Here is a 19,780-nt window from a genome sequence, read left to right as displayed (position 1 = left end):
CCACCACTTGCTGATTGGACCCACTTAGCATCTGCAGGGAGGACAACAATGAAATGAAAAACATTTCCAGGGGTGAACCCCACGGGTCAATCTCCGGCTGTGCGGGACAATGGGGGGTCTGGCCTCCTCTTCTCTTCCAAAAGGATGAAGGAGTCTTAATGAAGAGACATTTTCTCCGCGAAGATTCTAAACCCCAGCGGGTTCCACTAACTCCAGAGCAGCGAAGCCACCGGCAGAGGCCGGGGGGAGGGGTGTCGCTATGTGAATCGCCACTCTGAGACTCGGGCCCTGAGGGACAGCCGCGTCCCTGAGCCCCTCCGCCCGCTGCGCGCGACCCCGGGCGGGCTGCACGCTCCCAGCGGCGCGCTGCTGCGCCCCCGCCCCCGCCGAGCCGCGGCGCGGCGCGCACACCCGGGCCGGAGCGCGCCCCCGGCACACAGGCGCCGCGCGCTCCGAGCGCTCAGACCGCGGCCGCAGCCGGCCGAGGACAGCAACTCCCGCGCGCCCGCCGGCATGCGCCTGGGCTAGCGGCTCCCGGTTCCCGCGACCACCGCGCGTCCTGCTTAAGATTATTCCCGTCTCACTCCCAGTCTCCCTCTCGCTCTCTCTCGCTCTCTCAGACACACTCACATACGCGCACACACACAATCTCCCACTAATCTATACGCCGGAGGAGAAAACATTTCCGTCGCGCCCCCTCCCTCTCCACCGCAAGAAGCTGAGCAGCCGCGTGGTGGGGGCCCTCGGAACGTCTGGAAATGCTAATCCTAAAGCGCTTTCTCGCCTGTATCCAGCTCCTCTGTGTTTGCCGTCTGGGTGAGTGATCAGACCTCGGTGGGGTTCCATCTCCGGGATCGTGTGGGACACTGAGGGGGGGGGCGTTGAGAGCCTTAGATACTTGCTGCCTCCGCCGCCATCTAGCAAGGAGGGAAAAGGCACGGTGGAGCCCACGGGGTCCACGGCGCCGCGGTGGGTGTTCAGCGGCTTGGGAGAGTGCGCCCCTCCCCACCTCGCACCTCTGCCACCTTCCATCCGCCCCCGGGGATGCGAGCTCCGTCGGGAGAGAGAGGCTCGCGGTTCACTGTCCAAGTCCGCCCGGCTCTGCTCTCTCCCGTTTTGCAAAGTGTGGAAAGAGCCTTCTAGGTACACGTAAGAAGAGAATAAAACCAAGGTGCGGGGCTACGTACTAGATCGCGTTTTTGCTTTTAAGTTCATTATGGACTTGAATGAAAAATACACGTGCCCGATGCGAATAACACACACACACACACACACACACACACACACACACACACACACGTCTAAAAGGTAGTAACAGGAACAAGCACCAACCTGACTTTTCAGTGTTTTCCAGTACTTTTAATTTAGTCACATTCAAGTCTGGGCAGTTACCTTAAAAAAAAAAAAGTTTCTATCAAAATTTCTGTCATCGTCTACCACTGCTGCCAAAGTCAGAGGAAAGCTGCAGGTTGATATATTTATTCATGGATTCATCTTTCATCCACCACCTTCCAGGTTATACATTCAATACTGAAATTACATTTGAAAAAAATATATATTTACCTGGGATGCAGATTCAAGTGTTCTAGTCATTTTCCAGAAGAATTGTTAAGATTGGGTTTCTACATTTTGTTTCAAAAAATCTTTTTTCCTTCATGAAGATTTCCTGTTATAATGGACTATAATAGGTTTGGAGGTATTAACCTGAAAGTCAGAAAAGGTACCTCGGTTTGTGAATACACATATTTTACTCTTTTCCGTTAGAGGATCCCATTTTTTTTAAATTTTAGATTGTTCATTATAGATATTAACCTACATTTTTATTCAATTGATGGTGCTGCTCTTGGAAAGGTAACCTTTACAAAGAGAAATCATTTTCATGTTCTAACTAATGAGAATTACATTTCAAATATGGTGATAATTGCCAACAGCCCCCCCCCCCCCGGTGATACATGGACATAATTTAAATTCCCAGTGCTTTACAAAAATATTCAGGGGTGATGTTATACACAAGGTTGGCATTTAAGACTTGCAGGAGAATCTGGTCCTGGTTTTCTCTAAAACCACAGAGTTAATTCTGGAGGGGCGAAGACATTTTTTGAAAGTGCTGTGCTCATCAAATACACACCTGTTGAATTTGCATTTTTATTATAGATCTGTTTTAACAAGAAAGCTAGGTCGTCTTGGTACTTAGATTATTAGTTAAAGTAAATTTCACTGTAGTACAGAAATAAACCAGAGAATATTGCTTTGTATGCCATCCAAACCACTGCTTTGAATATATTATAAATTTTTAAAAATTGAGTTATAATTTGCATACCATATACTACATCTGTTTTTTAATGTTTATTTTTGAGAGAGAGAGACAGACAGACAGACGGAGAGACAAAATGCAAGTGGGGGAGGGGCAGAGAGAGGGAGACACAGAATCCGAAGCAGACTCCTGGCTCTGAGCTGTCAGCACAGAGCCCTTGTCTGGGCTCGAACTCACAAACTGTGAGATTATGACCTAAACTGAAGTCAGGCGCTTAACTGACTGAGCCACCCAGGTGCCTCCTAATTCATCTTTTTAAAGTGTATCAGTTCAGTGGGTTTTACTATATTAACAAAGTTGTGCAACCATCACCACTATTTAATTACAGAACATTTCAGTCACCCCCAAGGAAACTCCATTAACAGTCATTCCTTACTGTCTCTGACCCCAGCCTGGTCAACCGCTAAGCTACTTGTATTTTCTGTATATTTGCCTATTTTGAGCATTTCATGTAAATAGAATCATGCAGTATGTGGTCCTTGGTATTTGACCTGGTTCATTTAACATAATGTTTTCAGGATTCATCCATGTTGTAGCCTGTATCAGTATTTCTTTCCTTTTTATGGCTGAATAATATTCCATTCCAGTATTTCCAGTGTGCAAAGTCTTTTTTCAATAAAACATTCTTTATAGCTCATTATTTTGGGTTCTACAGATTTCGGTTTATTGGATGCTTTCTTTAATGCTTTGATGATGTAAAATTTAACTGCAAAAAATTAAATTAATGTCTACGAGGATCACAAGTTTACATAACGATATTGAATGTAAGCCTGTATTAGAACTCAAAATGTGTTTTTTGTGTGTGACTGACAGGTGACTACTTTTGTATCCCTTCCCATTACAACAAAGTTGACCTTTTACATTGTTGCCCACACTTTGACCTAGGGCCTTGGCAGCCTCAAATGGGGTGAATGTCTTGACCTCAGGGTAACGTGTTTTGAAAAACTGAAGCGTATTATCTACAAATAAGATATGCTGCCTCCATTTCAATTATTTTTCCTCCAACATGTGCTATGGTATTTGTGACTATATTTGTTGCTCATCTTCAGGGTTCTTGGAGCCAACGGGGTGGCCTGGCATATGTAACAGATGCTCAGGAAAGGTCTGTCAACTGAGATGTGCTGTGTCGGATGACAGCTCCAATACAGTTGAGTGTTAGGCTGCCATTGTTACTATCATCCTAGGACAAGTTGTCGCATTCATTAAGATGTTCTTTGTTAGCAATTAAGAGTCAGTTAGCAAGGAATGACTTTACCACTTTCCATGTTTAAAATGTCCTGATGTTTTAATCTGGACATACAGACCAATTGCTTCTTTCAAATAACTCTCCAAACAGAAAAAATTACCATTAAATCATTTGGACTGAAAGAAATCCTTTCTTTACAAGCTAATACCAGGGATCTCTGGAGACCAAAGAGGAACATTATGGGTTTTTTTTTTGGTGGGTGGGGATTAAATATATTTGTGGGTTCATCTCTTTGGGTAATTCTATCAAAATTGGCCCGTGGCCTCTGGTATCTTTGCCAGAACTAGCTAGATCACGGTTCTCACACTAGCGTAAGCATCAGAATCACCAGGAGAACTTATGAAAACACAGATTTAGGGGCTTACTCCAGAGTTTCTGATTCAGAGGGTCTGGGGAGGGGGGGGCACTGAGAATCTTGATACCTAACAAATCCCCAGAAAATGGTGATGCTATTGGTGCAGGTCCATACTTTGACAACTACTGGGCTAGTTTAAAATTTAAATGTTATCAAAATTTCTGGATTATTGACAAGTCTTTTACTGTGGAATTGATTTCTGATACCCAACTCAATAGTATTTTTAAAAATCACCTAAATTAGACAACATTAAATGTTACTCACCTGAAGGAGATGCTTAATCAGAGAGGCAGAAATTAAAGATGGCTCCAAGGTAATTCCCTGAGTGAATTTGGACTTTCTCAAGAATAATTGAGAGGTTTTCTACTAGGTGGAGAACTAATATAATGACTACACAACTCTATCATTATTTAATCTTGACCCACTGAACAGGTAATAGGAAAAACTTCAGTGGCTTTCCTGTGAGGAGGCTAACTATGAGTCACAGAGGAGAGGTAGGTGTTTTAAGAGCTTTTAAGGAATAGTTTCTCTCAACTAATGAGAATGCAGGATATTTGAATTGAGTTATAGCCACGCAAGGTACTCTGAATTCAAGAGTTTAAACAGTAGTATGAAACATGTAATGAATCAACTTCTGAGCTTTTAAGTCATATCTTACTGCTTTAAGGAACACATTAACTACAAACTGTACTCAATTCCTTTGTGAGAATTAATTGCTTAATTTATCCTGAGTATGGAATCAGTAGAATCCAAAATGTTGTGACTCTCAGTTTGGTCTGTTTATTCTCTGAAAACAAATTGTAAACAGGAATAGAAAATACGCATGCTTCTTTCCCTAAGTAATAACTAGTCTCCATTCAGGAAATTAATTACTTTTGATTTGCAGAGGAGCAATTTTCTTTATTTCATCTCTCTCCTTTTTATGTAGACGGTACTTGCTTTCGCTCAGGGAAGTTTGCCAGGATAAATCATTTCATTGATGAATTCACTTATGCTCTCATGCCTGCACTAGATATTTGGGAACTTTCTTAAAGTTTTATGTTGTGGGAATTTTGCTTCTGGCAACAATTCAGGTTCAGGTTTTTCCAGAAACATGAGCTGCATTCCCCCATTCCCCTTGCTCCAAAAAGCTTTGACTTCTGTCTAATCTGGTAGCTTTGCTTGACCGTTCATTTGCCAACTGTTCAGACTACTGTGGAAATGGAACCCCTCGTTCAAAACCAGAGGATCTCAAAAGAAGGGCTTGGTTAAGAAGATGAGCTTGTGTTTTATTTCCATTTACCATCTACTCTGTGTTTTCCAGGGGCTGAATATTTTATGTACGTTTTCTCATTTCATTCTCCCCCAAACTGTTTGAGGTAGGTGTTTTCATTTTACACATTTTACAGCTGAGGAAAGTGAAACACAGAAAAGTCAAATGATTTACCTAGTATCACTCAGCCTGTCTTAGCCTAAGTGTCTCTTCTGCCTCTTGAGCCTGAGCCTTTTTCTATTTTATCTTCTAGGAGACCAGTTTGCTGTTTGGAATTTACTAGCTTACTTCATATGAGATATGATGTTATATCTCACATTCTCCTATGTGCTTTCTTGCAGCTCTCCATTCATTATATTTTACCCATGTGCTCCCATGTTACTTTTTTCCCCTTTAAACAACAGCAACAACAACAGCAACAACAACAGCAACAACAACAACAAAACAAAACTACGGCATAATTTTACCCTTTCTAGTGTACCATCTTGGAAGTTTTGACACATGCATATGGTCACTTAACCACCTTCATCCAGATGTGGCACATTCCCATCAATACTGTTTTAATTACTCTTTCATTATGCGTTTCCTAAGTGCCTGACATCTGCTAGGCAGTAATAATTAAGCAGTGTGTAAACCCACAGAGTCCTGACACTCATGATGCCTCCAATGCAGCTGATCTGATTCAGTCCCCACTATGAAAATTTTCTTTAAATCTCACTTTTAAGCTACTTTCTTCATTTAGAACTAGTTGCGAATAGTGGTCTTTTCCAAATCTCTCTTAATGTGTTAAATATGTAAACTTTCAAATATATTACAGTGTTACCCACTTCATCAACAAAGTCAGTGGTAAAAGTCAGAGCCAATTTAAACAACACATGCATGTTGGGATTGTGCTTTACTTTTAATGTTTTTTTTTTTAACTTTTAATGTTTTATTGGGAGTAATCCCTAGCAACAACTTCAGGTTACAAAAGGAAATCAGTTTTTAACCGCGTTTATAATTCTTCAGAGAAATGTGTAACAAACTGTATAAGCATTAAGGGGAAAATTATTTGATCATATTGCGCAATCCTAAAACACATATTTTAGAACTGTGATTTCTAATACCATAGCAACTAGGCATATGTGAACATTTAATTTAAGTTTATTAAAATAAACTAAGTCAGTTCCTCAGTCACAGTAGCCACATGTGGCTGGTGGCCCGATGCATTGGGGCAATGCAGATACAGGACATTTCTACCACTGCAGGAAGTCTGTGAACAGTGCTGTTTAGAATTTTAAAAAGCTGATAAAATGTTGTTATTACTGATCAGAAGTTGTCAACTCTACTAAAAACACTTCTAAAGTCATTAAAATTATTTTTAGTGTTGATACATGTCCTTTGTTGCGTCAACTATATAAAAATCACAGAGACATTCTGGTGACCTTAGGTAGAGAGCAGAAATAGATGAAGAAAATTTAATGGCTACTTGGTGGCCTTTATGGACTCAGGGTGAATGGGAGAGACAGCTGCTAGTTCAGGAGTGAGTGTTCTGTCCTCACAGCTCATGTTCCCTAATTTGTTGCAGCATTCACTATATTGCTTTTGCAGTGCCTGTCTCCCCCAACTGGACTGGCTCCTTGAGGGCAAAGACTGTATTTCATTCATCTCTGGACTCAACATTCTTGGATTTAATACCTACAGTTGGTGCTTAATAAATCTTTAATGCATAAGGTCATACAGAGATAATATTGTACAGCTTCATAGCAGTAGTTTTTTTGTCCTTGAGATCAGCCGGTTTCCTCTTGTCTTTCCTTCTTTTTTATTCTATTCTATTCTATTCTATTCTATTCTATTCTATTCATTTTATTTTTATTTGTTTTAGAGAGAGAGAGAGCACATGAGCAGGGGAGAAGGGCAGAGGTAGAGAGGGAGAGAAGAGACAGAGAGAGACAGAGAGAGAAAGAGAAAATCTTAAGCAGGCTGCATGCTCAGCACAGAGCCAGATGCAAGGCTCACGCAGGGCTTGATCGCATAACCATGGACTTGTGACCTGAGCCAAAATCAAGAGTCAGAAGCTCAACCGGCTGAGCCACCCAGGTGCTGCTGGCCTTTCCCACTTTTGATTCTGATCCCAGTCTTTGAGACAGATCTGCATTCACCTTGACCCATCCATTTTTAATGCTACTTCAGGCACCAGGACTTCACTTTGATTCTCTCACATAAGCATCACATAGATCCAGTGGCTATCTGCATAAAAAATGAAGTCCCAATGATTGATCATGCATGTGTAGTAGCAGGAGCAATTTGACATTTAATTATAGATGTCTTAGCATCAATGAAGCTTGGATATGTCCCAGAGAGCAGTATGTATGTGCCTGTGTGTGTGTGCGTGTGCGTGTGTGTGTGTGTGTGTTTATGAGTGTGTGTGCACATGTTCACCTGTTAGGGAGGAGAAGGTAGTGAGGGTGAGGGGTGGTTAGTAGTGAGAAATGAAATATCTTGAACCCATGAAGACTGCATTTTCAATCAGTCAAAAGCCATCATATTGGATTAAGTCCTCTCTTGTCACTCTGGCCATAAGAGGTAGTGGCCCAAGGCAGTTCTGGAAACCAGATAAATGACAGGAAGTACAGTTACATTATGTGGATATGCATGCTTTTGGAATTTGTAGTTTTATCATTCATCACAGAGATGATGTACTGAACCTAGCTTAGCCCTGCACATAGAGATGTTCAGCAAATATTTGAATTGAATTGAATTCATATAGAACAGGCAATGACATGAGTTAGAAATACAGAAGTTAAAAATAGAAAAAAGACTTGCTCTTTTTAAAAACATCCTGATGTCTGGATATTTGCTTTATTTTCTCTCACTCACCTTCCTTCCTTTCATGTTTTTATGTATGTGTGTGTGGCTGTTCCCTTCCATATTCACTTCCTTTAAGCACAAATCTAAGACAAAAACAAAACAAAACAAAACAAAACACCTCAACATTGCTCAGCATCTCAATGAAGAGTTAGTTAGGAGACTGATACTATTTGATACCATTATTTAAGAATATTTTTACTGTGTTAATATAATTTCGATCACCACCAGAGTCCAGATTATGTGCTTAGAATAATAAAATGCTGGCCATATAAAAAGAACTTTCTAGGTTTTCTCATGGTTTTCAATCGCATTGTCATCAAAAAAGTTAAAAGTTTGTTCCGTAGGGACATTTTCACCGTCTTGCATTTCTTAAATGGGATATATAAAAGTGGCGTTCCCCTAACACAGAGACTTTGTCAGACTCTTGGTCTGCCCTGAGGAGCATATTGCACATGCGATATCACTGTTATGTTTGTTTCAGTGCAAAAAAAAAAAAAAAAAAAAAAAATGGAAACCATTGATCTAGTTCAGTGGTTTGCAATCCTGGCTGCACTTTGGGAATTACCTGGTGTCATGAACTGACTCTTTGTGTCCCCCCCAACATTACTGTTTTGAAGTCCTACTACCCAATGTGTATAGTATTTAGAGGTGGGGTCTGTGGGAGGTAATTAAGTTTAGACGAGGTCATGAGAGTGGTAGGATTAATATTTTAATAAGAAGAGAAAGAGAAACCAGAGCTCTGTTTCTATCATTTGAGGACAGAGTGAGAAGGCAGCCATCTGTAAGCCAGGAAGAGAGCTCTCTCTAGCTAGCCCCTTGATCTTGGACATCTCAGCTTCTATCACTGTGAAAAATAAGTGTTATTTAAGCCGCTCAGCCTATGGTATTTTGCTATAGCAGCCCAAGCTGACTATATACTTGGGGAACTTTTAAAACATCCTGATGTCTGGGCTCCACCCTGAATCAAGTATATGCGTGGGTGCAGAGCCCAGACATGAATATATTTTTTTAATTCCCCAGGTGATTACAGAGTACAGCCAGAGTTTAAAACCACCATTCTAGGCCAACCTCATGATGCTACTAATCTCAGTTCATTTGTCTTAAGGTAGAGATATTGGCAAGTTTCATGCTATCCTGAAACAAAGCTAGTGCCACAGGACAAAGGCCCTGGAAAACTTCCCATCCCTCTCTCCTCTTCTTAAGGCAGCTTCAGTTTCAGGGTAACCTTAGAAGGAGGAGTAAGGACTACAGTGGTTGACCTCATAGTCTTTGCAAGCCAGAGAAACTTCAAGAGGCCAGACGTTCTTGGAGTTGGTCCAAAGATTCACATCTCTCAGCAGGTGGGAAGAACAATTGCTTGTATCAGGACATGAGCACAGAATAGATTTTATTTTGTCAATGATACATATTCTTGTTGTGCCCTTGTCTTGTTTAGTTTCTTTTTCCATGTATAATTTGTTAGAATCAGAGGTATTTTCTGTGATGTAGCAGATATAACATTTAGCTACATTTTTTTCATTTCAGCACTTTGTTTTGTGTGTGTGTGTGTGTGTGTGTGTGTGTGTGTGTGTGTGTGTTTAATATTACATTTGCATTTTTTGTCAAGTCTAGGCATTTTCTTTTTACTGTATTTTAAAAGGCATTATTTAAAGGCATATATTTAAGAGGCATTTTGTTTTTACTGTATTTTAAAAGCACTAATAGCTCTACTTAAAAGTTAACAAAGGTCTTTTTTACATGGTCCAAACAACTACTTCAACATAGTCATTAATGGTAAAAACACAAACACAAATCAATTTACTGAATCTTTATGGAGCACCTTCCTTGTAATTTCCTCTAGAGAGAGTATTCCTCCAGTGGTCTCCTAAGCTTTTGCAAGAGAGAAAATCTATACCTAAATAGCTCTCCTACAAAGCAGAGGTTGTGGTATATGAAAGTGTGAGTCGTGAGGCAGGGTAGGCTAAATTCACCTCTGGGAAGGTTTCTAGGAGGAGGTGGGGCTGGATGTAAACCCTGCAGGGTGGCTGGGTAGAGCATTAGTAGGGCATCAGTGGCAAAAGGATGGCATACACAGAAGCATGGAATGGGAGTGATTGTGCTGTTTAAAGGGAGGAGAAAAATCGGGAGGTATGTACTAGTGGAGAAGTATCAAATAACAGGTAGGACTTCCAGTGGTTAATCGAATGATTTAGGATTTGGAATTTATCCAGTATATGATGGTGAACTATTGAAGGGTTTTGAGTAGTGGAATGACTTGATTCGATCTCTTTATTTTAGGAAGATAACTGAAGTATCAGTATAGGGTGGATTGGAGCAGAGTGAGACTAGGGATCAGGAAGCTCAATTTAAAAGACTGTTACAGTGTGACAGTCAAAGGGGAAATTTGATAGATCATTTGGAGGTATAACAATACCATCCTCTTTATATAATACTTTAATGATTAACAGGTACATCAAATACCTCACCTCATTTGATATAAGTGCGGTTGCCATAATTACTGGGTCTTGGTGGGTCATTGGTAGTCTTCAAGGGGGTGTCTTACCTGGAAAGTTAAAGGTGTCAAGGACCATATAGAATCAAAGAAATATCCATGAAGAAAAAGTAGAGGCAACAAATACATACTGTTCTACTGAAATTGATAATTGGAAGGAAAGAAATGAGGGAGAAACAGAGCCTGGTAGCTTGAAGATTGCTCATTTATTGAATGGTAGAATTCCAAATTTGTTACCATAAGATGTAGGAGTTGAAGCTAAACATTTCCTCTGAAATGATTAACTCAGGGCCTTGAGAGTTAATAAGAAGAATTGGTACCACTTAAAACGGTCTATTTTTAAAGTTTTTTTCTTTTAAGTAATCTCTATACCCAATGTGGGGTTCAAACTCACGACCCTAAGATCAAGAGTCACATGCCCCTCCAACGGAGCCAACCAGGCACCCCTGAAATGATCTATTTTTATTAATTTTAGTAGAGGTCGTAATAACAACAAAAACAACAACAACAACAACAACAACAACACTTTTTTCCCCCCTAAGGATGGAAAGAATTTGAGTATATTCATAGTGTCAGGCTAATTTTATCAAGTCTCATCAAAATTTGTGCTCTTAAAAATAAGCACCAGGTACTATTGAGACATTTCAGTCAGCTGTATGCCAATAAATAGGCTTTCCTAATATCCACAATTTCAGGTTGCTTGAAGGTATCATATTCACGTCACATAGACTGGTATTTTATAAATTGCTTGCAAACTTGTGTTTTACATAAAAACAGTGCAATGAAAAAGAATCTATAGAATAATCTTCCCAGAAATTTTAAAATTGATTTTAGCAACTTTTTTAATTCATGAAAAATGCAATAGGATTTTGTTACCTACTGTATGTCTCTTAACATATATTAAGGATACATGAAGTGATAAATTAACAAATCATTTAATTTAGGAAAGCGATAACGTGATGCCTGTCAAGAATGGAAATGGTGGTGTGTGTTAACCTATATAATGAAGTAATATGTTTACATTGTGCTATATAAAAGTTGGATGCAAGACTTCTGTATGTAAGAAATATGACTAAATAGATTCTTAATGAGTAATATTTGGTTTTGGTAATATTTCCTTTGATGGTTTTCAGAGCGAGTAAATGACACATGGTATGCATACATATAATACATATTTGTGTAAGTATTTTTATGTATTTATGTGTAAATATGCATGTATTGTATATTGTATCTACATGCATATATGTGTATATATATATACACATACACACACATATACACACACACGGTAAATAAGTAAGGAATATATATGTTTTTCTGCTTCCCAATGCTTTTATGCTTTATTTTGAGCATTAAAAGATTAAATCCTTTGGGAAAATTATTAACTGTAATGGTAGGAATTACCTGGGTATTTTCAGCCTTACTTTTTCATGCCTCCAGCACAAAGAAAGGAGAGGGAGAAAGTCTACTTCTTCTGTGAGCTGAATACAGTGCTGTCCCTCTACGAAAGGGTCAAGTCCAGGTGAGATCAATAGAACTCATTTCACCAGACCTTTATTGAACAGCTACTGTGTGCTTAACACTGTGCTTGGACTTCAGTAGTTTTTCTTTTTGATAAGTTAATCTAGTTGCAGGTATCAAATGAACCCTGGTGGGAGCACACCAGAATGGAAAATAATGAAATAAATATTAGATTGTACGAATCAGATTTTAAGTCTGTGGAAAGTCATATAAAGGGGAGACAAAGATGTAAATTCATTTTTAAAATGTCTCTGTGAGCATATGAGTAGTACTTCCTCCTTTTGAACATGGAACATTTACTTTACATTTCAATAATTTAAGCTTCTTTTGTGTTCTCTCACACACCCTTCCTTTTTTTTTTTTTGTTCTATACAGAACAAAGAGACACATCTATTTTATTCATTTTAGATTATTCACTCAGAGAGGAGCTTGAACCCCCAAATTGGTTGGGTTTTGCAGCTCTAGTCTGAAATGCATTTAATTCTTTTCAATATTCTGCATGGCCACCTTCAAAATAATAGGTAAGCAGCAAAATATATAAATAAAATGTGCAAGTTAGAACACTCTTCTTGTATGGTCTGTTCGACACCTACTGCTAAGAAAATGTCATGTAATTCCCATCGTGAATTCTGCCCCAAATTGAGGCTTCATTTTTGGTGGTGGCAGCTGCTATTCTGTGACAAAGGTAAACTCTTAGTGCTAAAATTTCAAAGAATGACTTGATATGCATATGATTCTTGGCTAAAAGTCTATCATAATGGGGTAAGAATTTTGGACGTAGATGTCAGTGCTGTATGCAGAATGGATTCCTGGAAGGAAGCACAGAGAATGAAATGAAATCACTTTTAATTAGCCAAGAATGTCTAGCACATGTTGCCCTTGAATCCTTTAAGATACAGCACAATCTGGGCAGCATCTATCCCACAAGAGAGATGGCATGATCCATCTCCTCGGGCTTCTTTCTTGCCTGCGATTCCAATTTATTTTCTTCCCAGCCTTTCATTACATTGTAGCTATTTAGTATTCTTGGCAGAAGACATCAACAAAACACAAGATGCTTCTTTGTTGCTTAATAACTTATTCAAAATTTTATACTAACCCCTCCATCCTCCCCCCCCCCAAATGATAAAGCACCCATAAAAAAGTATTCCAGTTCCCAGCTTGGCAGGGGCTTCTCAAGGCTGCAGCTCTTCTCTCTTCTTCCCTTCTCCCTCCCCCACCCTTTACATTTTTTAATTAGAATCCTACAGCATCTGTCAACTTGAAAAAATAAAACAACTCTTAGTTTTTACAACATGATAAGAGTTTTTTTTTTCCAAACATGATAAGAGATTAAGTTGTATTAGACTCAATGCCATTCAAGCAGGTGAAGATTAAAAGTTTTGTAGCCTGATAATCCCTCCACTAATGATAATGGCATTTAAACCCTTTTAAGGTGAGACAGGTTGGGTCTTCTCTGAATGCTGGCAGAGAAAGTGCACCTCTATGCACCGAGTTTTCCCTTAGAGATACATGGAGAGTGCTGGCTTTTTTAATGTGAGGCTTTGAGACTGTAGTACACAGTCTGCTGGAGATTTGTTTCGGTGATTGCATTACTGGAGAAAACTCACCAAAAATAGGTCATCAAGAAAAGATTGATCCAGACCTTCTTGTGTGGAAGTAATTATGCTTGCTTATTGCATTCTGTTTACAATCCAGTATGCCAGACTATGCAGTTTTGGTGAGAAAATATGTTCACATACAATCCCGTTTAGGATTTGTAGACTGGAGTTTAAGTTCTCACTGTTTGACCCTCTCAAGATTCTTCTACGGTATTCAATAATAGAGAAGGAAAACTTTTTTTCATATATGTTCTTGCTTAGTCGCCTATAAATCTCATACATACATATCAGTTGATCAAAACATAGTTGGAAAGTTGCAGTTTATTAAATATCACTCACACATATGCACAGAGCCACAAAAATAGCACAAATGCTTCCCTGTTAACCTAGGAAATCCTCAGCAGCCTGTTCTCTTGCCAAAATGTATACAGTTGAATAAACACACCGTAGGCATGATTTGTTTGAGGCAAGTTTTTGCTCGCCTGCGGCCAATGTTAAAAAGGTGTTTGCAAGTTTGTAGCAGTGGATATTGGACTGCTTTTAGGAACTTGCATCTTAGAAGAAGGACTTTCCTCTTACATAGTGTGTTCTTGTAATTGTCAGAAAGAAATTTTTCAGCAGCTGACTTAAGTAATGAAACACAGTAGAGGAATAAGGGTCTCCATCCATGGAAACCATTAAGAAAATAAGGGATGGGATTTTGTGTTGTTTCCACTCATCATTAGAAAGGACCCGTAGGTTCGTGTAACCCTTGATGTCATATGATTTCTTTACCTGGGCGTGCAAGGTACTTCAAAGCCTGAACTCAGGCTGCCTGTTCAGTGTGACCTGAACCTCCACACCTGTGCTCCTTCATTTTGGCTCAAGCTTTTCCTTTTTCTTTGGTGGCTTATCGTCCCTTGTGTACCAGTTATCTTTCACCTCCACTGTGAAATCTTCTCTAACACATCACCATTCCTTGCCAGAAAAGAGGAAGCATCACTCACATCATATTTCAGTTTCCATAGCTCTCTTCCCTGAAGGAGTCTGGTTTTAAGAGATGAACACACTGGGCTCTACAGGCCCCTGACCCATGTAATAGGTGCTCAGTAAGTACTTGTAGCATAAATCAGTGAATGAGATTCCTTCCACAGCAGTCACTTAAAAAAACAAAAACAAACAAACAAACAAAAAAACAGGAAATGCAGTAGGACCCATCCTGTCAGATGTGAAATGTTACCACTGCCTCAGACTGATTCAGCACACTTTTTAGCATCAGAAGGAACTTGGGATCACATTTCCAGCATTTGGAATTAGAATTCAATTCACCCTCAAATTCACTCAATACCTCTTATTTAAAAAAAAAAAAAAGTAAAGTAAAAGTAGGTCAATCAAATTACATTCTCATTTTAACAGGTCCAAGAGTCTATATAGATTTTGAACTGAATTGGCACACGATCACGGGCAACTTCCTAAGGGCTTTTACTCTTGGCATTCAGACTTTTAAGAAAGAAAATTAAGTGATTGGAATCGAGTACAATAGTGAATGCAGAAGAAGGGAAGAAAGATGACTGTGGCCAGAAACACGAGAGAAAGAGGACTATAAGTTTCTTTATTCTAAGTAGCGGTGGGAGAATCTACTTGTTGGGCTGCACAGCGGATGCACCATTTCTATGGCTAAGTTTTCCCTATGTTTCCTGTCAAGCCAGGGTTTTAATGAAACAAAAAGATACCGGATCCCTCTCGCTAACACCTCCTCATCCCTCCAACACTCCAGCCAGTGCCAGCCAAGAGCATTTCTCTCAGTTCCTTTTATCCTTCTTCTTCTTCTTTTTTTTTTTTCCTCTTTTTTACCAAGAACAAGATCTGAGATATGTGAGATCCTGTTTGATTCAAGCTAGGAGAAAGCACTGTATATTTTACAGCCACTGGTTACCTGTTGCCATCAATAGCTGTATTGTCAGAGTTTTATCATGGATCCCATGCTTCAACATTTGTGAACAGTATAAGTTTTAGATCTGTAGAGTTAAAGCTATTTTCCTTGGGAAAGAGACCAGTATTCTTGATACCTCAAAGCTTTAAAAAAAAAAATGTGAGAAAAGCAGGGTTATGCCCTGCCCTGCTTGGGGTACTAAGAGAGACATTCTAAAACTTCATCTTGTGACAGGAATCAGAATTTGTTCTCTTTGGACTGCTTAGCTTGCTTACAGTGTTGTTGGAGAGTCCATAATAAGACCTGCAAAACACAAAGAGATTATGAGGAAATAGACTTTGAATAGATTACACATAATCACAAATAGATTATGAAGAATAGACTGCTGAAAACAAAAGGCTATCAAGATGGGGCAAAGTTTGATCAAATGCTATAGAAGTTAGTGTTCTGTTCAATAAAAATAATTTATTTATGAGACTGATAGGCAAATAAAAATTATGTGCACAGACTTCTGTAACTTCCCAATTCTACGAAAATAATGATAAGAAGCCCCAATTCAGGAAAACCTGTCCTAGTTAGAATAGGACAAAAGATCCATGAAATACATAATCACATATACTGGGGGGAAAAGGTCATTACTTTAAAATAGTGTAAATTATATTAATATTGAATACTAGATGATTTAGAAAATTATTTTCAAATGTTTGTTTTAATATGCCCAGGACAAAAGGTAATCATTATAATTTAAGAAATACAAAATTAAGAGAAAACAACCCATCTGAGGAAAATAATTATAACATTCATATATTTTATTAGAAGACACTAAAGAATAAAAAACAAGATGACACTGAAGAAAGAGGATGTTTGTTGAAATAAGTAGTGATGCTTGATAGAATATTAACTCTGTTATTAAAACATAGTTTTAATAGCAGTTTAAAAAGCTATTATTTTAGAAGTGCTTGAGTCAGCTGGGTATCTGACTCTTGATTTCAGCTCAGGTCATGATCTTAGAGTCGTGGGATTCAACCCCACGGCAGGCTCCAGGCTCAGGTGGTGTGCAGGCTCGCTCTTTCTCTAAAATAAAATTTTAAAATTAAAAAAAATTAAAAAGCTACTATTCAAACTTTCTAAAGTTTTATTTATTTTGAGAGAGAGAGACAGTATGAGCAGGGGAGGGGCAAAAAGAGAGAGAGAGAATCCCAAGCAGGCTCTGCACTGACAGTGTGGGGTTTGAACTCATGAACGGTGAGATCTTGACCTGAGCTGAAATCAGGAGTCGGATGCTTAACTGACTGGGCCACCCAGGCTGCCCCCAAAAAACTATTGTTTTATTATATAATAGAGGCAGCAATGTGAGATCTGATGAAGAGCGGGCAAGTAGTCATAAGCGATGAGTAAGGTTCTTATGGGACTTTGGGAAAATCAGATTTTCAAATACAATTTTATAGGAAATTAATTAACTTATTGAAGTTTAAAAATTATGAACACAGTCAAGAATTAGGTGGATTTAACATTAATTTTTAAGGGATACTGTATTTTCATTCTGTTGTTTAAAGAGACTTTAAATATTTTTGTTATTTAACATGAGGTTTGAGTCAAACATTCAGTATGAGAAGCCTGGCACAAAATTCCACCAATATGGTTATGGTTCTTTGAAAGCAATATTAGTCATCGAGTTATGTGTAGTCTATGTTTTTGGAAAAGCTTACTATGACTCCAGAAGTTTTTGGTAAGAAATTATCTTCTGCGCAAAAGCAGAAGGGACAATACAATCTTAGGTGATGTAGACAAGACTTCTATGAGTGACTTTGGGAGGACTTCTTCCCATCCTGAGGCAAGGCTCTGTGTGAATGCTTACAGTTAAAGGTCATATGTTTAGCAGCAAAATTCTTTTTTTTAACATTATATACATTCATATTTTAAGTGTTGGTATTTTCTTTCAAATTGTTAGCTTAGTGTAGGATAATATGAATTAATCAGTAAATGCAGTTAAAATAATGGGTGTTCCTTAACATACCGTTATTTTTACCATTAAAAAAAATTCTCTTGACTTCTGCTGCATTTGTCTCCTTCCACTGATCACTGAATTTTTGAAAAGTGTTTCCTGTACTCACCATCTCCATTGGTTCTTTTCCCGTTTGCTCCTGGACTTGGATTCTACACAGGATTCTGTTTCTAACACTTCAAAAAACTGTCCTCATCAATCTCACAAGGGCCCTCAACATTGCTACGTCCAATAGTCAATACTCCAGGTCCTCATTTTATTGATCTACATGCAACTTTTAAAAAAATTTTTTTAACCTTTATTCATTTTTGAGAGACACAGAGAGAGAGAGAGAGTGCAGGCAGGGGTGGGGCAGAGAGAGAGGGAGGTGCAGAATCCAAAGCAGGCTCCTGGCTCTGAGCTGTCAGCACAGAGCTTTATGTGGGGCTCAAACTCGTGAACCATGAGATCATGACCTGAGCTGAAGTCGGATGCCTAAGCGACTGAGCCATCCAGGCACCCCCACCTTTTTTTTTTTTTTTAATGATCTGTAAGCAACTTTTGAGAGCTGTCACTTTGTCTATTGGTGAAGATTTGTTCACTTGACTTCCAGAACACCACGCCTGCCTGGTTTTCCTGGCTGTCTCATTGGCCACCTCCTTCACTTTTGCTGTTTCCTTCTCATCTCCCAACTTCTATGTGTTGGAGTCCCTGAGACTCATTCCTGGGGATACTTCTCTTTCCTGTCTACACTACTTACACTGTTATCCCATTCGTATAGTCTCTACATGGGCGATTCTCAAATTTATATCACTAGACCAGGACTTTTGCCTGCACTGCAGATTACAGAGCCAACCGTCCACCTCTCAAACTTGGCCTGTCCAAACATGATCCCCTGCCCTTCCTCCACCCCAATTCCTAACTTTCTCTGTTTTCTTTATCTCAGTAAATGACAACTTCACTTTTTCAGTTGCTCAGGCCAGACATTTTGCAGTCATTTGGATTCTTGCTCCTCTCTCACAGCCTGCATCCCATCTATCAGCACACTTCGGTGTGCCTCCTGTTTTATCTTTTCTCGTCATCTTCAGCCATCACTGCCATTAGTTAATCTGCCCTCATCTCATCCTTGGGTTATTTCCCTAGCTCTCAACTGGTCTCCCTGCTTTGCTTCAAAATCGGCCCAGCTGATTTTGTTCAGATGTAAGTCAAATCGTGTCACTCCCCAATTTCCTGTTTGACTCAGAGTAAAAGCCCAAATCTCTATAGTTTTCATCAAGCCATGAATGACCTTGTGCCTGCCCTGTTACTTCTCTTCTGGCCTCCCCTGCTCCACACCCTTACTCTGGTCTCACTGGCCTCCTTGCTGCTCCTGAGTCACCCAGGCAGTCTCCTCTGCGCTGTGTTTTTGCTGTTCTCTCTGAGTGAAATGCCCTTCTATAACTCTTTATGTTCTACCCCTTTACCTCCGTTGGTTTTCACTCAGTGGCACCTTTTTATTGAGGACTTTCCTGGCCACCTTGTTGTAAAATTGTAACCATTTCCCCCAGATGGCTTCAATTACCCGGTCTTTATTTTCCTCCTTATGCTTATCACATTTATTTTTCTACATTATATCCTTCCTGTCTCTCCTCATTAATAAGCCTCAGGAGGGTCTGTGTGTTTATTCACTCTGGACCCAGTCCCTAGCACAGTGCCTGTCACAGAATAGGTTCTCAGTGAATAGGTGCTCAATGAATAGGTAAATAAAACAACCCCCCCCCTTTTTTTTAGTTTGATTTTCCTTGAATTCTATTTTGGCTGGAGCCACCATGTCATTCTTTAGTTTGCTTTGCCATATTCTTTTTGATTTTTTGTTTATTTATTTTAAGAGAGAGAGAGGGAGACAGAATCCCAAAGCAGGCACCGCACTGTCAGCAAGGAGCCTGATGTGGGACTTGAACTCATGACTTGAGCCAAAATTAAGAGTCAGACACTTAACCAGCTGAGGCCACCCAGGCGCCACTGCTTTGCTATATTCTTAAGCTATCCTTTTATTGTGTACATTTCATGTAACTTTCCATTAAGTGTCCCTTAAAAACATCATGTAGTCAATTTTGACTTTATCTAAAATCTGTGGGGGGTTTTTTAAACATCTTCCCTACGTCTTGTGTTATTATGTCATATTTATGTATTCTCATTGTCTACGTTCTCTCTGGTTTTTGTTTTATGCACTGTCTAGACTTTACATTTATCTTTTCCCGAGTCATATTTTAAA

The 19,780-nt window shown here is 39.3% G+C and overlaps 1 protein-coding gene across 4 annotated transcripts in view; it reads left to right on the top strand.

Annotated features, from left to right (window-relative positions):
• The first annotated feature begins 455 nt into the window (after positions 1 to 455).
• The window catches only part of PTPRZ1 (protein tyrosine phosphatase receptor type Z1), a 185,182-nt gene continuing 165,857 nt past the window's right edge, over positions 456 to 19,780 (top strand). For 2 of the 4 annotated variants that reach the window (XM_058724466.1, XM_058724465.1), the window contains exon 1: positions 456 to 816. In XM_058724466.1, coding sequence (XP_058580449.1) covers positions 759 to 816 — 58 coding nt within the window. In that variant the 5' untranslated portion in view covers positions 456 to 758. The remainder of the gene's footprint in view (positions 817 to 19,780) is intronic. The other 2 variants (XM_058724468.1, XM_058724467.1) reach the window with 1 other exon arrangement.

Source organism: Neofelis nebulosa, chromosome 4, assembly GCF_028018385.1.
Source record: "Neofelis nebulosa isolate mNeoNeb1 chromosome 4, mNeoNeb1.pri, whole genome shotgun sequence".
NCBI classification, from domain to species: Eukaryota; Metazoa; Chordata; class Mammalia; order Carnivora; family Felidae; genus Neofelis; species Neofelis nebulosa.
This window is presented reverse-complemented; position numbering and strand designations above follow the sequence as displayed.